The following is a 17,620-nucleotide window of genomic DNA, read 5'->3' as shown; positions in this document are numbered from 1 at the left end:
AAACCTTTGTTTTTCCCTGTGACCAGATGTGACTTGATGTACTGCGTTGAGCATGTGCTACCAATAGAGATGTCCCGATCCGATCACGTGATCGGGGATCGGAGCCGATCACGTGATTTTCAAAAGATCGGGGATCGGGAGAAAAAAATCGGGGATCGGGATTTTCTTTTTTTTTTTTTTTATAAAATATTTTTTTTTTTATTTAATGTTACAAAACAAAAATTACCATGTTCACGTCTTAAAGTCATCCTGAGGACTTAGTTTTGGTTTAAAATTTCACAACATCATGTATGTGTTGCTTTCTTTGGGCTTGTTTTCATAGACCTGGTTGCTTATTTCTCTGAAATCTGGCAACAGAGTGGGCGCAGTGTCTAATAGTAGCAGTAAGCTAACGAGAGGCTACGTTCAGCTGGTGACTCGGGAGTCGGGACAGAGAAAATGTCAGGAGTTTGGAAGTATTATAAAATTGAAAGCGAAGGCAGTGTAACAGCCAGATGCAATGTTTGCAAGGCGGAGGTTCCGCGTGGTGGAAAGAACAGAGCTACGTTCAACACGACCAATCTAATACGCTACCTGAGAAACAAACACCAACAACAACACGGCGAGTACACAGCGGCCACTCAGGTAACGGCACTGAAACAACCGACACTTTCAGAGACTTTTAAAAGGAAAGAGAAACTGCCCCAGAACAGTGAAAAGGCCAAACAAATAACTAGATAGCTGAATTCATCGCATTGGATGACCAGCCGTTATCTGTTACCTTTTTTTTTTCTTAATGCATTGCATAAAGATCGGATCGGGAAAAATCGGTATCGGCAAATTGTCAAAATCAAATGATCGGAATCGGATCGGGAGCAAAAAAAGGTGATCGGGACATCCCTAGCTACCAATCAATGAGTAGAGAGATTCCTGAGTAAAGAAAAGCAGATTTGAGTAGGCGGCAGCAACATTTTCATAGAATCTGTACCAGAAGAGCAGTGGAGAGAGCAAGAGACAGGGTGAATATCAGCGCAGTGTACTGTACTATAATACCATCAGGAGTGAGTTTATGATTGGTGGGATGACTGCTGGGTGGAACAACAGCTGCAACCCGCTTGAGGCTCCTGTCTGAACTTGTTTGGCTCATAAACAAGGGTAGGAAGGTGAAGTATTTGTACCCTTTGATATCCCACACAATCCAAAGCAGTTGTTTTTTTTGCTGTAAACTGCTGGGAAGATATACCCCGAGTTTAATTAGGTGGCCCAATTGAACTTAACTTACTTAACATCAACTTTGTAACAATGCATGCTTTTTGTAGCAGGTTGCCAACCAATTCAGCCCAGCTGATTCCAGTGTCTCATGCGTCGTAATGCATTAAGCATGACCACAGTAAACTGTCTATACGAGTAGTGTGTGACAATGACATCATGTGTAACACTGATTGGAATTATTCCCAACTAATCCACAATGAAAGGCAATCAAACCACTTCCACTTTAAACGTTTTCCCCGAGGGTAGACCACAGACACACAGATTAGCACATTGTTGTTATTGTTTGTACTTAACCTCTAATGCCATTCATTATCAGAGGCTATGAAGGTCCCTCGCAGCTTAGCTAAATCTGGCAATGGGCCACTGGGAGGTTGCAGCATCCTAGTTGTTCTGGTACACTTTATATTAAAGGCTGCCATGTACGGCATGCCTTTGATGGTGAAAGTAATAAGCAGCTTCATAGGAAGAGCACAAGCAATAATAAAAGGTAAACAGTCACTGTTATTATTTCAAGTCCAGCTATTCTCCCATTCCAGTAAGTATTAAAAATGCATATGATGGGCAGCAGTTGCCTCTGGGTAATCGGGGAAGAAGCTGTCCACGAAGACAGCAGCTCGAGTCAGTTGTTCCTTAATCCCACTGAAGGACAGGCTGCAAAGTAATCAGACCCCAGATCTGTGGTTAAAGCCACAGCTATCAGGCCAGTTCAGAGCCGAGAGGAATGGGGGAGAGACTGAGAGGAAGGCTTTCACACAAGCGGGAGTACAGGGGGAGAAAGAGAGCAAGAATTAAAGGGCCACTCTCCCCAGATGATGCACAGGGACAGGACAAATGAATGAATGAGATTGTGATGCTGTTGCACATTCTCCTGGTCCCACGTGTTCACTTTTTCTTTCTTCTCCTCCCTCCCTTCTTTCCTTTCCTTTCGTTTTGTTTAAAATGTAACACGGTCTGGAACAGTGGAGGGCTGAAGCGGGTATCCGGGGTGTTTTGGCTCAGCTTCATGTCACATGCAGGGGCCATGTGAACACAGTGGCCCTGAGAGAGAGGGAGGGGGTGCAGTGAGAGAGGGCGACGGCGAGTGTGAAAAAAAAAAGAACTAAAGAGGGGAAGTATTTAACCACAGCGACTGGGAAGCAGTGAGAACTAGAACAGAACCGGGTGGTTGCCGAGTGAGAGTTAATAAAACAACTGTATTTACGAGAGAGACACAGCGCAAATTAAACAGGAACTACAAAGAGATTAAGACAAGCTAAAAGAATAAGCATGTGCGAGAGAAAACTAAATAAAATTCAAGGAAGCATATTGGTTGAGAAAGGGAGAAAGCACTTCCTGGTGCGGCAAGTGACAGCTCCAATTTTTTTCCAGGGTCTGGGTGATTATCCAACTGCAGCGCGAACAGCAAGAGACGGACAAATTGCAACGTTAATGATGGGGACTAGCGGCTCATGCAGCGATGTCTCTCTCGGTCTCTCTGGACTTTAAATTGGACGTAGTTTCACAAATGTCAGTCTTTATACCTACCAATTTATTAGGGACATCAGTCAAATGTAGGCGATCCATTATAATACATGAATACTATGTTTACAAAGCTTATAATGTTATTTTCTGTTTGTGTTATACTTACATATAATGTTGAGGTAGTTGTCAGGTAGAGGTAGAGAAATACTGTAGTTTAAACTGAACTATAATTATCTGACAGCTCTGTCCAATAGAAGAACAGAATTCCAATATTCACTTTTATTTTTGCTCCGTTTCCATTCCTGAGGGAAATATCTGTCTTGTTCGCTTCTGACGCTCCACTATGTTAGTTTTGTCTGTCAGCCGTTTGGTGCGGAGCAGGAAAGGTACAGTGGGTTTTTAGAGTATATTTGCAGAATGCCCTCTACATCCAAAAGCAGTGAAAGTGACGTTGACTCGACAAGCAAAACAAGGAGCTCAAGAGGCGTTGCAAAACACCATATAGCTTGGGGGAACTACTGGAATTAAAATGAAAAACAAATTATTACAGCAGCTTTACAGTAAGTATATTCTGATGATAGTAGAGCATTTTAACTTCTGTTGCCAACTTTACATAAGTAAATTATCTTAATACTTCTTCAAACATTTAATGCACACTCATTTGTAATACAAAGATGCTAAACTGATGCTGAAAAGGTTTACAACATTTGTTATCTACAGTACATCTATAGGGTTGTGTCAGAGTCCATCTGTTTGCTTTCAATGCCTCCCTCAGTTGACAATAAGGAAGTATCATTATTGTGCTTCAGCCATTTTGAAGAGAGATGAACTTTAAACTAGGTCATTTCATATCAACAGCTCTGCCTCTTTCTATTGAAGCAGAGTCCATAGAAACAAGCTGAGCTACACCCAAAACACACCTTATCTATAGCAGTGTACAGATTTGGGGACAGCGTGTAACAAAACACAACACTATTTACTCAAAACAAAATCTCAAATAAAACAGCTGCCCCAAAACTGATTATTGTGTAATACTAAATGTGTGTTAAAGAAAATCTAACAAATAACCTGGAGACTCTGGCTTTGTAAAAACAAATGAGTGTAAGCACCACTGGAGTGGTGGCATTTAAAAACCTCCCATCCAGGAATTGACACAGTTCTGTCCTGTACACTAGCAAGCAGGCTGTGTGTTCTGTAATCCGAATTTTTTTGGGCCTCTTTAATGCTGAGAGTTGCAGATGTTGTCTGGCATTAGGCTGTGCTGCCGCTGATCAAAGCTGCAGAGAGTGAGCCCCTGCTGGCCTGCCTCTAATCCCCCCCCCCCACCTGCATGTGGTCAGATCAGGGACTGGTGCTCAACGCGGGGACAGTGGGTCCACTCCATGACCCCACAGAAGAGGGAAACCTTTCTCTGCCCTTGCTCTTGAACTAATGCAACCCTCCAAGGTTCCTGGGTAGCATTTGGCAAGGGCCTTTTGACAGACTGCTGCGAGGCCTGTCTGCTCACATAAGGAAGCCTGCTGCCCTTTCATAACCCCTTTTTACAATTCCCTATCTCAGAATGTGCCGGTAAGCAGAGAGGAGTGGCACATCAGCATGACACTGTTCAACCTGGATTAAGCTGCTTACCACAAAGCAAAGATAATTTAAAATGCATACCTCTCCGTTTCTTTTTTACTTATGTCCACAGGGGTAACGAGTGTGCACCAAAGCATGCACATTCACACAGAGGAGTCATTAGGAAGAGTGCTAGACTGGTAGAAAAAAGAGCCAATTATGAAGGTGACCAGCAATTCTTGGAGTGAAAAGCAATAAACTAGGGAGAGATAAAGAGATATGGGAAGATAAATGGAAGCTGTCAGATGGTGTGAGGGAGGAGGAGATGTGAGGATGGATAGCAGGAGGAGAGGGAGGGGGATCAATCATGAGAGAAATTGAGAGGGAGGAAGATTTGACGCGAGAGGAGAGGAAGGTGGGAGGATGTCGGCCAAGAAGGCAATCTATATGAGACAGCAAACAGTTCCCCAGGCTTTAACTGCTACAAGCCGACACACCATCCTCTCCATGTCTGCCTCAGTAGACACACGTGTGAATCCTCAGAGACACAAATCCACAGACGTATGACCACATTTTATATAGGACCACGTCTATAAGGGCAGGCAGCAAGGTAAGAGATGTGAAAAACGTAAAACTACTCTTTACTCGCTCTACGGACATTATTGTAGATAATGCAAAAGCCACCGACAAACACATATTGGGTTTGAGATCTGGAACATGTGAAATCTGATTACACAATTACATAATGACTCCGCAGGCCATGTCTAAAGGGGGTTGTTTTGAATTTTGACTTGAGCCGTCCCTCAAGATAGATACTGTCTTTTTACGTTAGTGAGCCGGATCATTTGGCTCGGCTCTCTTAAAGCGCCGGCTGTTTCGGCTCTTCGTGTTACCACAGTTTACCACGGAGCCTCAGTTTCGCCGCTGCGAGGCTCTGGTGCTCGCAGCTCACGCGCGTGCTCCACTAAAACCCCCCCGCTCATCGCGTCCAAATCGCGCACGTTCCGTGTTGTCCTGTAGCAGGTGCCTTCAATGTCGGGGAAACGATCTTCAATACTCCAAAAATAATCCCACCAGACTCCTTTGCCCCTCCAACAGAGGGATGTCCTTCTCGTCATTTCAAGCAATAAAAACTCTCGATCTTCTCTCGAATTATTAATATTTTTTGGACGCCCTCGGCTCGCGTTCAGGGCTGAATAAGGGCGTCAAATGACGGCAAGACGGCCCCTTGGCGGAAACGCTGTTCAAGAGACATTGACACTTTAATATTGCAATTCATAAATCACTGAGAATAGTCACACATCATTTCAACGGCTATATTCATTCAAACTAATCCAACGGCAGGGAACCCCATATTGTTATCAGGATAACAAGTGACCGATCATAAGAAGCAAACAACTAAACAATGACGAAATGTGCACAGACTGTTCTCCATCTGCCTCGAAAGAACGTTTTCATGGAGATGTGAGTGTGAGAGCAATCTGGCGTGATGACTGTATGACGAAAGCATCGTGGCACAGACCAGACAAGAGTGAGTGGCTCTGTGCTTAAAAGCTGCCACAGCCTGCTGGAGAAAGTTTGGAGCGTCATTAAGCCGTTAAACCTGCCGAGTCCTTAAGTCATCACGTCACCAGCCGCGCTGCCTCCTCAGAGGGCTCGAGGAAAGAGTGGAAAGATACTGTCCTGAACTCAGATACCTTTAAGCTGTTACAGTCACTGAAGTATTCTTTCGCTTCTTATAACCTAAACATCTTGTGTCGACATGGAACATCATATCACACTGAGATTGTTCTCTTGTTTATTGATTCTAATATTGATTACATTTTTAAAAGCAGGCGCACATTTAAATGATATTTTGTCCTTCAAAGTCTCAATGTACACACACTGTTTTGGCCATTTAAGGATGCTGTAGATTTAAGCTAGGAGATGACAGAAATGAAGCATCTGTGCAATGTTTACCTTGAGTTGTAGCTTGGCTCCAAAACAATAACATAGTAAGTGATTATTACATTTTTGTAGATAAGCAACTCGGTACAAGTGAGGCATGACATCACCATTTGTTTTAAGAAAACTTTACAACCTGTAAAAAAACTATTATATTGTATTTTGAGAAACTATTTATATTTATACTAATCATGATCACTAGCATTTGTGAAATGACAACTTTTACCAAATTATGAATGTGCAAAGCTGTAAGCGGGTATATTCACTTCAGTTTTTTAAAGCCAAGTTATTATCTGCAACATTCCTTTTAATATCTCTGCTTTTATTAGTTCTGCACAGACATTTGTTCCTGCTAAGTTCACCTGCAGGCAGATTCTGAAAACAACACGGGGAAATACCTGGACGCAGCAAACTGTTATCGGGCCTGACTTTGTGTCACAGAAGCTTGAGCTGTAAATATGAGTGGAGCTGAGAAGGAATGAATACCTTTACAGTTTGCAGGCCAGTGTACGCCAGTGGTCATTAATTATGCTTGTAAAAAAAAAAGGCATCATCTTAACAACACTCTAGATTTACATGGAATTGCTTTTAAAAGCATACATTTCAACTTTCACAGGGTGGAACACTCATAAAAAGCAGTGGGTATGCTGGAGTGCATGGATGAGAGAGCTTGTAAAGCCGAGTAGCTAATCAATCTAAATTATTTAGTGCACTGCTTTGGTTTGGTAAAGACTCTAGGTCCTCCGCGTTGAGGGAACCCCTGTGCCGACGGTGTGTTAGGGTTCAGTGTGCCATTTCCTTTTTTCTTGCAAGTCTACACAGACAAACACACTCGTAGCCTACTATCTCTGAGGAAGTGTACTTTTATTTAGTGCCATGGCATTGTTGGCCTCCTAGCTAAAGAATGTGCATGTATTATTATAGGAGTGTGGTTGTTGTTTTTTACCCTTCTCCCTTTTACTCAAACTCTAATAAAGCTGGCTAGGCATAACAAGAGGCTCCTGTGTGGGCAGCTCTGAAAGGATCACTCGTCCGCCTGCCAAAGAGGACAGCGGCCCTTTGATCTAGGCAGCCTTCTGTACATGTGCATGTGTATGTGTGCATGTTTGAGTGTCTAGCAGGGCAAAGTGAGTTCTCTCAGCTGGCCACTGCAGAGTCTATACACTCAAACCATGACCTGAACCCTTCAAAGTTAAACTGGCCTCTGCATTGTCCAAAGGATCTAGCCAAATGCACCATGGCAACACTTTGACTTCACAGCCTCTTCACATCATTCTCCTGCTTCCCAATCACGCTGCATACTGAGAAGAACCTCTCCTGTCATTCTTATTAAAGATGTAGGACACTGCTTACCGGCTATTCATGTACTTAATATCAAGGTCATATAGTAATAAAAGCGAAAAGTGTTGAGCAACTAAAGAATAAAACAGTTTAGATACTGGACTTCCTGTATCAAAGATCGCTTTGCATGCACAGGCATGCAGACAAAAAGGCCCTTAGTGTGACTGAGGTCTACAGTTGTGGCAGCTGCGCCCGAGAGTCAGCCAGCAAGTCAGCTGAGACTGGGACTGTCTCCACTATCTAAGCAGGACTACCATTCAAAGCCAGAGCAACATGTGTGTCTGTGCGGTATCCCCTCACACACACCCCCCCCCCCCCCCCAACACTCTTGCTCCACTTCCTCCTCAGCAGACGTGCCTGACATTCTAGACGAGCCAGCGTACATTCCTCACATGCCTCCATCGTGTAAGGAGAGGGCAGAAGAGCAGACCAGATGAGTCACAAGTCAGCCATGCTTTCTCTTTACAGTGCATTCATCTGTGTGTGTGTGGGGGGGGGGGGCTGGTGAGAGAGCTCAGGTGACCACAGTTAAGCTGTCTCACATGGGATGTGGAGGCGTTGCCATCAGAAGGGCATCAGGTCTACAATTGCCCGCCTTTATTGGCTGTTGCTGCTGCCGTTTGAGCTCAGCTGACTGCACATGCTCATGTAGGATTCATTAGTTTTCCCTTATATTGCATCCATGCAGTCTGCCATATGATGCAATCTAAATGAAAATCATTCTACCTGAAGCAAGTTAGTATTCAAAAGCACATGTGACTGCGAAAGTGAAAAGGGGCATATGTGTTCATATTAAGTGACCTCTGGTTCAACAGCCTCTTTGGACAGGAAGCTAGAGTGTTATAGCCTCTCTTTTACATACATCAGCCCCAACAACAACTTTCTCACCAACTGTCCTCAGCAGACACTAGTTTCCCTCTCCCCATATCACATCCCCAAGCAGCAACAGCAATAGCAGTAATAGCTTGAGGCAGTGGCGTACTGAAGAAAAGGACTTCCTGAGCTTTGGAGGAGCACGGTAACCCAGCTTGGCAGTTAGTGTGACAGTAGCCATGCTAGATGCCAATTAGGACAGGCACTGCGCAGCATCTCAATGACCAGAATTCACTGGGTACACACACAGAGAGGGTTTATGGTCCTCCCAGCCATACCGCTCCCACCCCTACTCTCCATCCAACCACAAAGGCATTCAGCCTTTTCATTAGGATGATAATGGGGCAAAAGCCGGAAAGGGCCCCATGTCTGAGCACCATAAGTTGTGGTGATGGCTTTGTGGTGATGTCATGCGTGTCGATGGGAGCACAGTGTTCTGCTATGGTCCGACAATGACAGTCCGGGACAGAAGAAACAAAAAATACACTTGAAATTTAAAGTTAGCCCCTGAGGCAAGGTCGATCTGGCAGATCTTGGAATATGACCTTGCTCTGACCCATTCATGCCACAGCAAAGTGAAGTCATCGCTGGGAAGTGCACTTAGGATAACACATTTTTAATAATAACCATTGAAATGAATAATAATAAAATAAATAAAGAAGAACATGCTCTGTCCTCCTGGTAAAAGAAATGACAAGCAAGAAACTAAATACACTGCTGCTCTACTCTATAATATCCAATTGTACACCTGCATGTTTGCACCTGCCTCATTTTGTGACAGAGGCTGCCAGTGCCAACCCGTTACAATCAACATTAAGGATCTGAAGTCCAAACTACGTAGTGTGCAACAGAGAGGCCACAACAAGTCCCAGAATGAGCAGAAACCTGATCATGAGAGAATGTGATAATATCTGAACGCATCATTTCACTTACCTGCATAGAAACGTAACAAGGAGCCAATTTCAGTGTTAAGCCCTTCCTCTTGAACTCTCCACGGGTCCTTAAATCCAAGCTTAAAGAGAAAGTCATTCTGGATCTGCAGAGGCCTCTCATCTGGGCTAAGCCTCCTGACAGCCTCACCATGCAGCTGAACATACAGTGTGGGGCAGGGATCAGAGGACCCTCCATTGTGGTCTGCTGTCAGCCCTGATTTCACATCACCTTTGCCACAGTCTTGGATATCAGGTGTATTACCTGTAGAACAGGCTCTTGACAATGAGCCGGCACTACTGCTGGGTGGCAGACTGCCCAGACGGTGGGGATTTAGTCTGCTATCTGGTCCCATATTGTTAGCCATGTCGTTTAAATGTCCAATGTTGCACTGTGTGTAGTTGGCAGTGACAGCACTGATTCCATTCGTGTGATGCTGCGCGATGGGGTCCATGCTTGTGCTCGACGCAGGACAGTCGAGGTCCAGTTCGTCTGAGGAGCTGCCGTACATGTCGTGGCCCTCTGTTGCACTATCAAACGAGGGGCTGAGGATGGATGCCTCTGTGCCCAGCACCATGTCATCGCTGAGGGAGTCCCTGTGCTCGCTGAGCCGGGCCCCGGAGCTCAGGTCATCAAAAGCACTGCTCTCCACATCAGAGCCAGAATTTAATCCATAGCTGTCTAAACAGTTCCTGTGCTCCGAGTCATCATCATTGGGGGTATCCATGTTGGAGTTAGAATTTAAATCTGACAGTGAACAGGCTATGTTGTCTTGTGACTCTGACTCTGGGCTGAAAAGTTTCCCATCAACGTCCTGTTGCCTCTCGTTTGCATTCTCCATGAGCAGCAGTCTCAACCTGTCACTTGGATGGCCCCTTAATTCAGTGGATTCATGGGGAGTCAGGTGGTTGCATTTTATACTTAAGTCTTCGTTCACCTTGCATGGGTCATCGTTATAATCATACTTCACATTGCAGTTGCCATTTTGGTCAGTCTTAGGGTTATCTTTACAAAAAATGCGCATGACAGAGCTCGACTTACTGCAGAGTTTACTCAGACGTAGCGCGACCTCGCCGGCTGTGGTGTCCATAGTGCAAAGAACCGGCCTGGGATATGAGGGCGTCAGTCGGTCGTGGACGTGTATGGAGCCCCGGTGGAGATCTGCTCTCACCCACTCGCGATCGGAGGGCTGCAGCTGCATGTTCTGTCGGTGTTTCAGCAGAGTCTTCCGATCCAGACTCCGAGTGTGTAGAGACGCAGAGGAAAGGGCCGAGTTCATCTTGGCGCCGCAGGCGGCTGTGACAGCTGAGGTGGCGGTGGCTGCAGCTGCGACGGAGAGGTTCCTCTTCAAGCGTTTCCGTCTCAACAGGAGGGAGCTGGAGTTGTTGGATGAGCCCCGGCCATTAGACGCCACAGTTCGCTTTGGCGCACTAGACCCCGCTGAAGTGGCGGAATGAGAAACGTTATTCCCGTTCTTTGCCTCTATGCGGGAGTGTGCCAAATGTCCACCGCCATCATTCGCTGGAGTCCCCCGGGCGACAGACAGTCCGCTGGGCTTCTTCATTAACTTGGTCGCGCCTCTATCCGACGCACCATCCTCAGCGACAGTCTGCACACTTTCCATCTCTGCTAATGAAAAGTCCCCCTCTCTAAATAAATAACGGTGCGCACTTGGTTACACCTACGTCTACATTTAAAAGCCGTAAAAAGCGTTCCCACCGTGGTAAATATCCGCCGACTGGGCGGTGTTCTCGACTTATTCCACTAGTAGTCATTCACTTCTTGCCTTCCTTTCTCCGTCAGAGTCTCCTCCGCTGCTCCAAACAAACATTTTACCGATGAAATTCGCTTGGAAGAGGCTGGGCGCGCGGGGACAGATCAGGGCGGAGACGTGACTGTGCGTCCCATTTGGACCGAAATACAGTGCTGGAATATGAAATGAACGTCGGCCGACCTCCTACGCAAATACTGACTGATATATATTCATGAGGAGGACACAAGATGGGGTCGCTAACAACAACGCAGTGCATTGTGGGAAGTGTATTGAGCTAGAAAGCGCCCTGCTGTCGCCGCTGCAGGGAAGCCATTATGTAATGACTTCATTTCCCATGAAGCTTTTCTTTAGTTTCAGTCAAGTAAGGCGGTGAACAGATGAGGGGCGTTAACATAGCTCGTATAAAGTGTTTGGTGTGCAGCTTCCGAAGTGCGTCCTCTTATCTGCTGTAGTGTTATCTTGGTGTGAAGGAAGCTAAACTAGCATACCGCTAGTAGCCTGATCTTTCAAATTAAGCTACTGCATACGCTGCGGAAACGTATCAGCAGTCAACTGTTGCGTTGACCTCATTTATCTGTGTTACGTCCGTGAGAAGTTACACACAATGGGTTGTTCATTAACTTTAATACAATTATGATGCATCGCAATGTGCAACATCGCTATAGGTGTATTTATTTGACACTAGTGGTGACGACGAGGCAAATAACTTCAGCACCATCTCATCAGGACGCCATTTCACAAGACCATACAGCCCCTCGGTGTACATGCTTTTATTCTATTGTGTTTCTCGCCATCTAGTGGAGCAAACCTCAAAGCTTGACCTTTTTCCTGTTGAGGACGCAACGACCCTGGTCTTTTTCAGGTCAATCTTTTCTAATTTAGTTTTAGCCAAAGGGGTAATAGCCTACTATTATAAGACTTGCAAATCCAAAAATAATTCGTCAAATGCACACTGGCTTTGGTGCAAATGCTGCAACTTTTTCAGATACAGCTCTGAACAAAATGAAGAGACCACTGCAACATTTTCAGTTTCTCTGGTTTTACTATAGGTACTAGGCATATGTGTTTGAGTCAAATTAAAATGTATTTTATTGTATTCTATAAACTACTGACAGCATTTCTCTGTGTTGGAAATTAAACAGACACTGCAATGGAATTGCTGCCCTATGTAGAGATTGCGATTTAAGAAACATGTGGACTGGTCTCTTAATTGTTTCCGGACCTGTAGCCATATGTGATTGAGTATTTATCTTCAAGTCATAACCTGTTAGAACAAAAATAGTTAAGCTTGCCTCTTAAACTGATTTACAGACTTACCTAAATCTAAAAACAAATTGCATATAGCCTCGCTTCGCTTGTTTTCTTGTACAGTGGAATGTTTGTTCATATATTATGTTCACAAATCAATAAAACAGACATAGTTTTGCCTTTGTTAAGTTAAGACACATATTGTAGGCTACATCTAGTGTAAAACACGTTTGTCAGTATCAAATACAGTATAATCAACTATTTTTTATAAAGGTAGTGATGACACCTTGTGTCAACCATTTGATGCATGCAGGCTTTCAATATACTTGTCCTACCTAAATGCGCATTTGTTCCAATTTCAAACCTAATTCCGCCTCAGTTTTTGCATGTGAATTTAGCATAAAGTTATTAAGGGAAAAAGGTGGAGTTTGACTAGTCGAATGCCTGCAGAAAATGTATTGGACATATTTTTCTTCCCAGTTCACATCATTGAAAGTGCTCATTTGAGATTGAAGAGGTTTTATATTTCTTGTAGCCTAATCATGGGGATGCAAAAAGTATACAGAAAGTGACACATAAAAGAATAGGTTTAGTTTTGCCAGGCTGTCTCAAACAATATTCACATCCTCATATGCACTTATTTTGCTTGCTCATTACATTTAATCGAGTAGCTTTTTTGTTGTACAAGGCAACTAACATTAAGTGCACTTAACCATGAATATACCAATGCAGAACAGCAACAATCTTGCAAGTTCATTAGCTTTAAATAAGCCAAACCATTTTAAGTAGTGAATTGGCTTTTTCTAATACACTTCAAATGTACAATTGCGTGGATTAATAATTGTTTTCAATACAAACTTAACAATCGTTGGGCTATTCTATCCTCTGAAAGATGGTAATATGGAACATCAACTTTTTATAATGTTAAAAGCAGAAACAGAAAGTGTCCTGCTGAACTGGTTAGATTAAAACATACAAGGTCTATTTGTTAGTGTTACATTTGAGAGTAGTTTTTAAAAATGTGCCGCTTATTTGCAGTGGGTAAAGTATCTGAGCTGGAATGTGTTTTACCAAGCTACCCGAACATCTGAAGACAGCATTTCATAAAGTACAGTAATAGAAAAGAAGAGTAATAAAAGCCTTTGTTTAAGAATGGGGAATAGATCTCTGAACTACAGGGCAAGACATTTGTGAAGCAAGCCTTATTGCAAATAGCTTGTGGGGAAATAAATATAACATGTTTTGTGGTACAATTACTGTGGTACAATTACTGTTTGGCAGGACTGGGCAGATTTTTCTATTCTAATAAAGTATCATGACAGTGAAAATGCATTCAGAAATGGAATTTAATTGGCATGATGTATCCTTTACATGGTATTCTGTATTTCAAAAATGAAAAAAAGAACACTTTCAAAGTCATTCAGTTGCTCCACAACATGTAAAAGGAAACAGATTATTGCTGAATTCATGTTCCTTGATTCCAGCAAAATGGAAAACCTCAGGCTAAGGTTGTTTTTTCTTAGAGCTGAAATGACAACTGGAGTGTCTGGATTCATTCCTGTTAATGCTCTATTGTTTTGAACCTATAAATGGAACATTTAAAAAAATAAAAATAAAACATGATGCTGGAATCATACAGAAGCTGGTTCGGATATACCTCATACTTCAAAGTCTCTAAGATAAGATGACCCAATGCAATTTAGATTAAAAAAATTGTTACATGAGAATTTACTTTGTCCTGATTCTGAGGATAAACTGCTCCAAACCAAAAAAAAAAAATCATCCATTGTTTACATCAAACCATAAAGTGCAGAACAATTTTCATTTCCCCAGTTTCCAGGTTTTATCGGGTCATCTATCCATCAATGATGGAGACCTTGAAAATAAGGGAAAACACATTTTACTTTGAAGACACATACATTATAGAAGGAGGCCAACAGCCTTTCACTTCCACTACTTATCTTCATCTGACAAACTAGAATTTCATATTGCAACTTTAAAAGTAATACAGTAAAAAGTTAAAAAAAATCAGTATACATAAAGCTTATGAGCATTTCAATACTGGTGTAGGATCCGTGATCAGTTAACAAGAGCATTAAAGTGAAGAGACAATATGGTCACAGATCAGATAATCAACAATAGTATACACACCTGGGCCCTGACCTTAAAACAGTGACCATTGTAAAGCCAAACTCTTAACAGTGCAAAGAAGTTTGCAATAAAAATGTAAAAATCCTGAATCGATGAGTTCACCTGTATCTGTACTCTTGTTTTAAAATCGAAAGTGCATCATCGTTTAATTATAGACTTCAGTCTGAATCAAATCGTGTCCTAATGTGTTGGAAAGCTGTTAAAGATTCGGATTTCTTGGAGACTAAGTGAAGAAAAATGCAGAAAAAGGTCGTCCTGAATAAAGCCTTCTTCAAGTAAAGTATAAAAGAAAAGTGAAACCCTGAAGTGAGGCGTAGTGTATAAGCACAGTAAAAAAATGGTAGGGAGTACACCTGTAGTTTAACCATTTCTCTACAAACAACGGATATTGCTTTGTCAAAAGCTTATAATGACATGAGTAGAAAAGTAAAATGTATAACAATGCTCATTATGAACAAAGAAAACTGCTTCAAACACAACAAATGTAAGTCATAATGTCGTGATCATCAAACTCTTGGTTATCTAGGACATGTACAAACATGGAAATTAAATTATTTAGGTGCCTCTATCAAAAACAATTAAAAACTGAAAAAATAATATAAAAACGGATAATTGTGGCACTCACTGGAACCAGAATATATCTGCCAGTTGAAGTTTTTCCAATAAATGAATAAGATTGTAACATGAATACAACTTGGTCACGCTTAATTCTTCTTTAAATGTAACTTTCTTTCTTCAGTATAAACAAAATGTACATTTGGAGAGAGTGGGGGCATTGCCCAAACTCTCAAATTCACAGTTAGCAATTAGATGACAACATTGTCAGTACATTGAGAATTGCACATATGATATGAGGGAAGAACAGAAGTCATGACTACAGTACATAGTAATGACACCGAGGGGACTGTAGGGGGTGCTAAAGCCTAAGAAAAGCAAATAAATATTGCACATGATTCTAATTTTTGACCTCCCTCCTCTTCGTCTAAGCTGTTTACGAGTCCCAGCAGGTGCAGTGAATATGGATCTCCTGCTGATGTAGTGAGCTCGGAACAATACAGCCTGCATCCTCGAAAAGAGTTGTCCATAAGGGCTGGAGGAGTCCAGACTGACAGCATAATAAAGAAGAGGGAACAAATAACATCTCCACTGAGACAAGTCCACTGGTGCTATTGATGAACCAAGGTACGGTTGCCTCAGAAAATGGTGAAAGTGTCAATCAATTCCGAACAAAAAGAGACCCGCTTTCCAAATGTCGCAGAACTGAGCGCCTGTCTGAGAGCGCAGCAGAGAGGGTGAAGAGACAGCCAGGCAATTTCCATAGAGGGGCAATGTGAATCAAATGGAGTCATTGTGTGCTACTACAGTGGACGGAGTAGTGGGGGACTGCATCTTGCAGCGTAGTACGGAGTAGTGGGGGTCTGCATCTTGCAGCGTAGTACTGACTCAGTTTTGTGGGACTTGAAAAAGGCATTTCAGAAGACATGGCCTTATTGTAGAAACGGCCACCATTTTACCGTCCAGCACTTAAGGTTCTCAGTGGAGGAGAGCGCCGGCATGGCGTTGCTCAAGACAGTGATGGTCTACTATGGTCGGTGAAACCTAAAAGGAGAACACAAAAAGTGTCAATATCATCACCTAAGAAAGAACTCACTGCATCGCACAGCCAATACTGTGAAAAGCTGCTGTGTACATTTAATTTCATGGTCACATAGTAATGAATATTAACCGTTACCTGGTTAAATGGCGACTTGACTCGTGCACCTCCATCTCATTGCTCTTGAAATCATTGAGTTCCTTTCGTATAGCTGCCTGCAGAGGGCAAACAAGAGGGACATTTGAGAAAAGCTGCAGAGGCTTAGTACACAAACTGCAGCCTCTAAGCCTTGACTACTTCCTTTTAGCTACTTCATGCATCATTTACTCCCATCTTGAGGACATGAATTGAATTATTATTCTGCTGAATTCTCCTCTCGCATCACAAGAGCCCTTAATCTACATCCAAGTAGCTGAACACAATGTGTCGCTGTTACTTGGGTTGTCATCTAGTGGTTTAACACTATAATGAAGTGGTATACACAGAATAAAACACACATTGCAAAACCATTGAAATCGCATTTTTAGATTCGACCAATGCAAAGCTGTACAGTGTTTTAGGTGTAACAGGCTGTAAATCCTTGGAGCTCAAACATAATCCCCGGGTTATTTAAACACCCGATGTATGCATGTTAGGGTTAACATCACTTTAAATAAAAAAGACAAACATCTCTTTGCAGGGGCGGTTTTTAGCTTCTAACCAAAGCTGTTTCCCATTCATAGTGATACACATTCACATTTGGGACAATACCCAGTGAATCATTGCCTTAAGAAGCACCACTGGAGCGGTGGAGGGCTGTGTGTCTTGCCCAAGGACAAGATGATGCCAAAGAGATACTCAAAGTGGCGATGAGTAAAATTTCCAGCAAATAAAAAAGCCAACATCCGCTCTAAAATGTTTAGTTGTGACAGCAACCCGGACCAGTGATGTCATTGTTTCTGCTATTCAGCATGACGCAAAAGAATGTCTTCTGCCATGAGGATGCTTCTGCGACACGAGAACAAAACAATGTATAAATCTGTGCTTGACGATAGAAGCAGGAAAATAAAAGTCAGCAGAGCTTCGCTGTGGCTGAGGGGTCCTAAGCGCCTGTCCGATTACTCTCTTATGTAAGGGGAGTTGTTTCATAATAAAACGCTGAATCCCTGTGATTTACACAGAGCTCTTCAGGTGTGACCTGCCGTGTTCAGAACTGCGCATCATCAGAAACAAAAGAGGAAGCGTCGCTCATTAAAAGTCAGACGCAGGGGCAGGTGGGAAGTGTGCAGCAGGAGTGCTCCAGGGTGTTTACTCACAAAGGAAAAACAAACAGCTGAGGTGGAACTGGCCGTAACAAAAGCACAGGAACACATCCTGCTAACATTATTTCTCTCCTGCATTACGGGTTGCGTCATAAGAGGCACGGGGGGGGGGGGGGGGGGGGGAAGGGTAGCATGATTGAAGACATTTGAAAGCAGGCAAGAAGGGATTTTTAGATTATTCAAAGATTATCTCTA

General features: G+C 43.0%; 1 protein-coding gene and 1 long non-coding RNA gene across 2 annotated transcripts in view; both read right to left on the bottom strand.

Moving 5' to 3' along the window:
* phlpp1 (PH domain and leucine rich repeat protein phosphatase 1) overlaps positions 1–11,302 on the bottom strand; it is a 48,113-nt gene extending 36,811 nt beyond the window's left edge. Inside the window, exon 1 of the mRNA XM_034104322.1 lies at positions 9,361–11,302. Coding sequence (XP_033960213.1) covers positions 9,361–10,981 — 1,621 coding nt within the window. The 5' untranslated portion in view covers positions 10,982–11,302. The remainder of the gene's footprint in view (positions 1–9,360) is intronic.
* A 2,405-nt stretch (positions 11,303–13,707) lies between these two features.
* LOC139435617 (uncharacterized) lies at positions 13,708–17,254 on the bottom strand. The gene is made up of 2 exons (XR_011644844.1): positions 16,263–17,254; positions 13,708–16,129 (listed from the first exon to the last, which is right to left on the bottom strand). It is a non-coding gene; the product is annotated as an uncharacterized lncRNA (long non-coding RNA).
* Positions 17,255–17,620: the final 366 nt, after the last annotated feature.

The sequence above is a fragment of the Pseudochaenichthys georgianus genome, chromosome 17 (assembly GCF_902827115.2).
Source record: "Pseudochaenichthys georgianus chromosome 17, fPseGeo1.2, whole genome shotgun sequence".
NCBI classification, from domain to species: Eukaryota; Metazoa; Chordata; class Actinopteri; order Perciformes; family Channichthyidae; genus Pseudochaenichthys; species Pseudochaenichthys georgianus.
The sequence above is the reverse complement of the archived record's forward strand: the minus strand, read 5'-3'. Positions and strand labels throughout refer to the sequence as shown.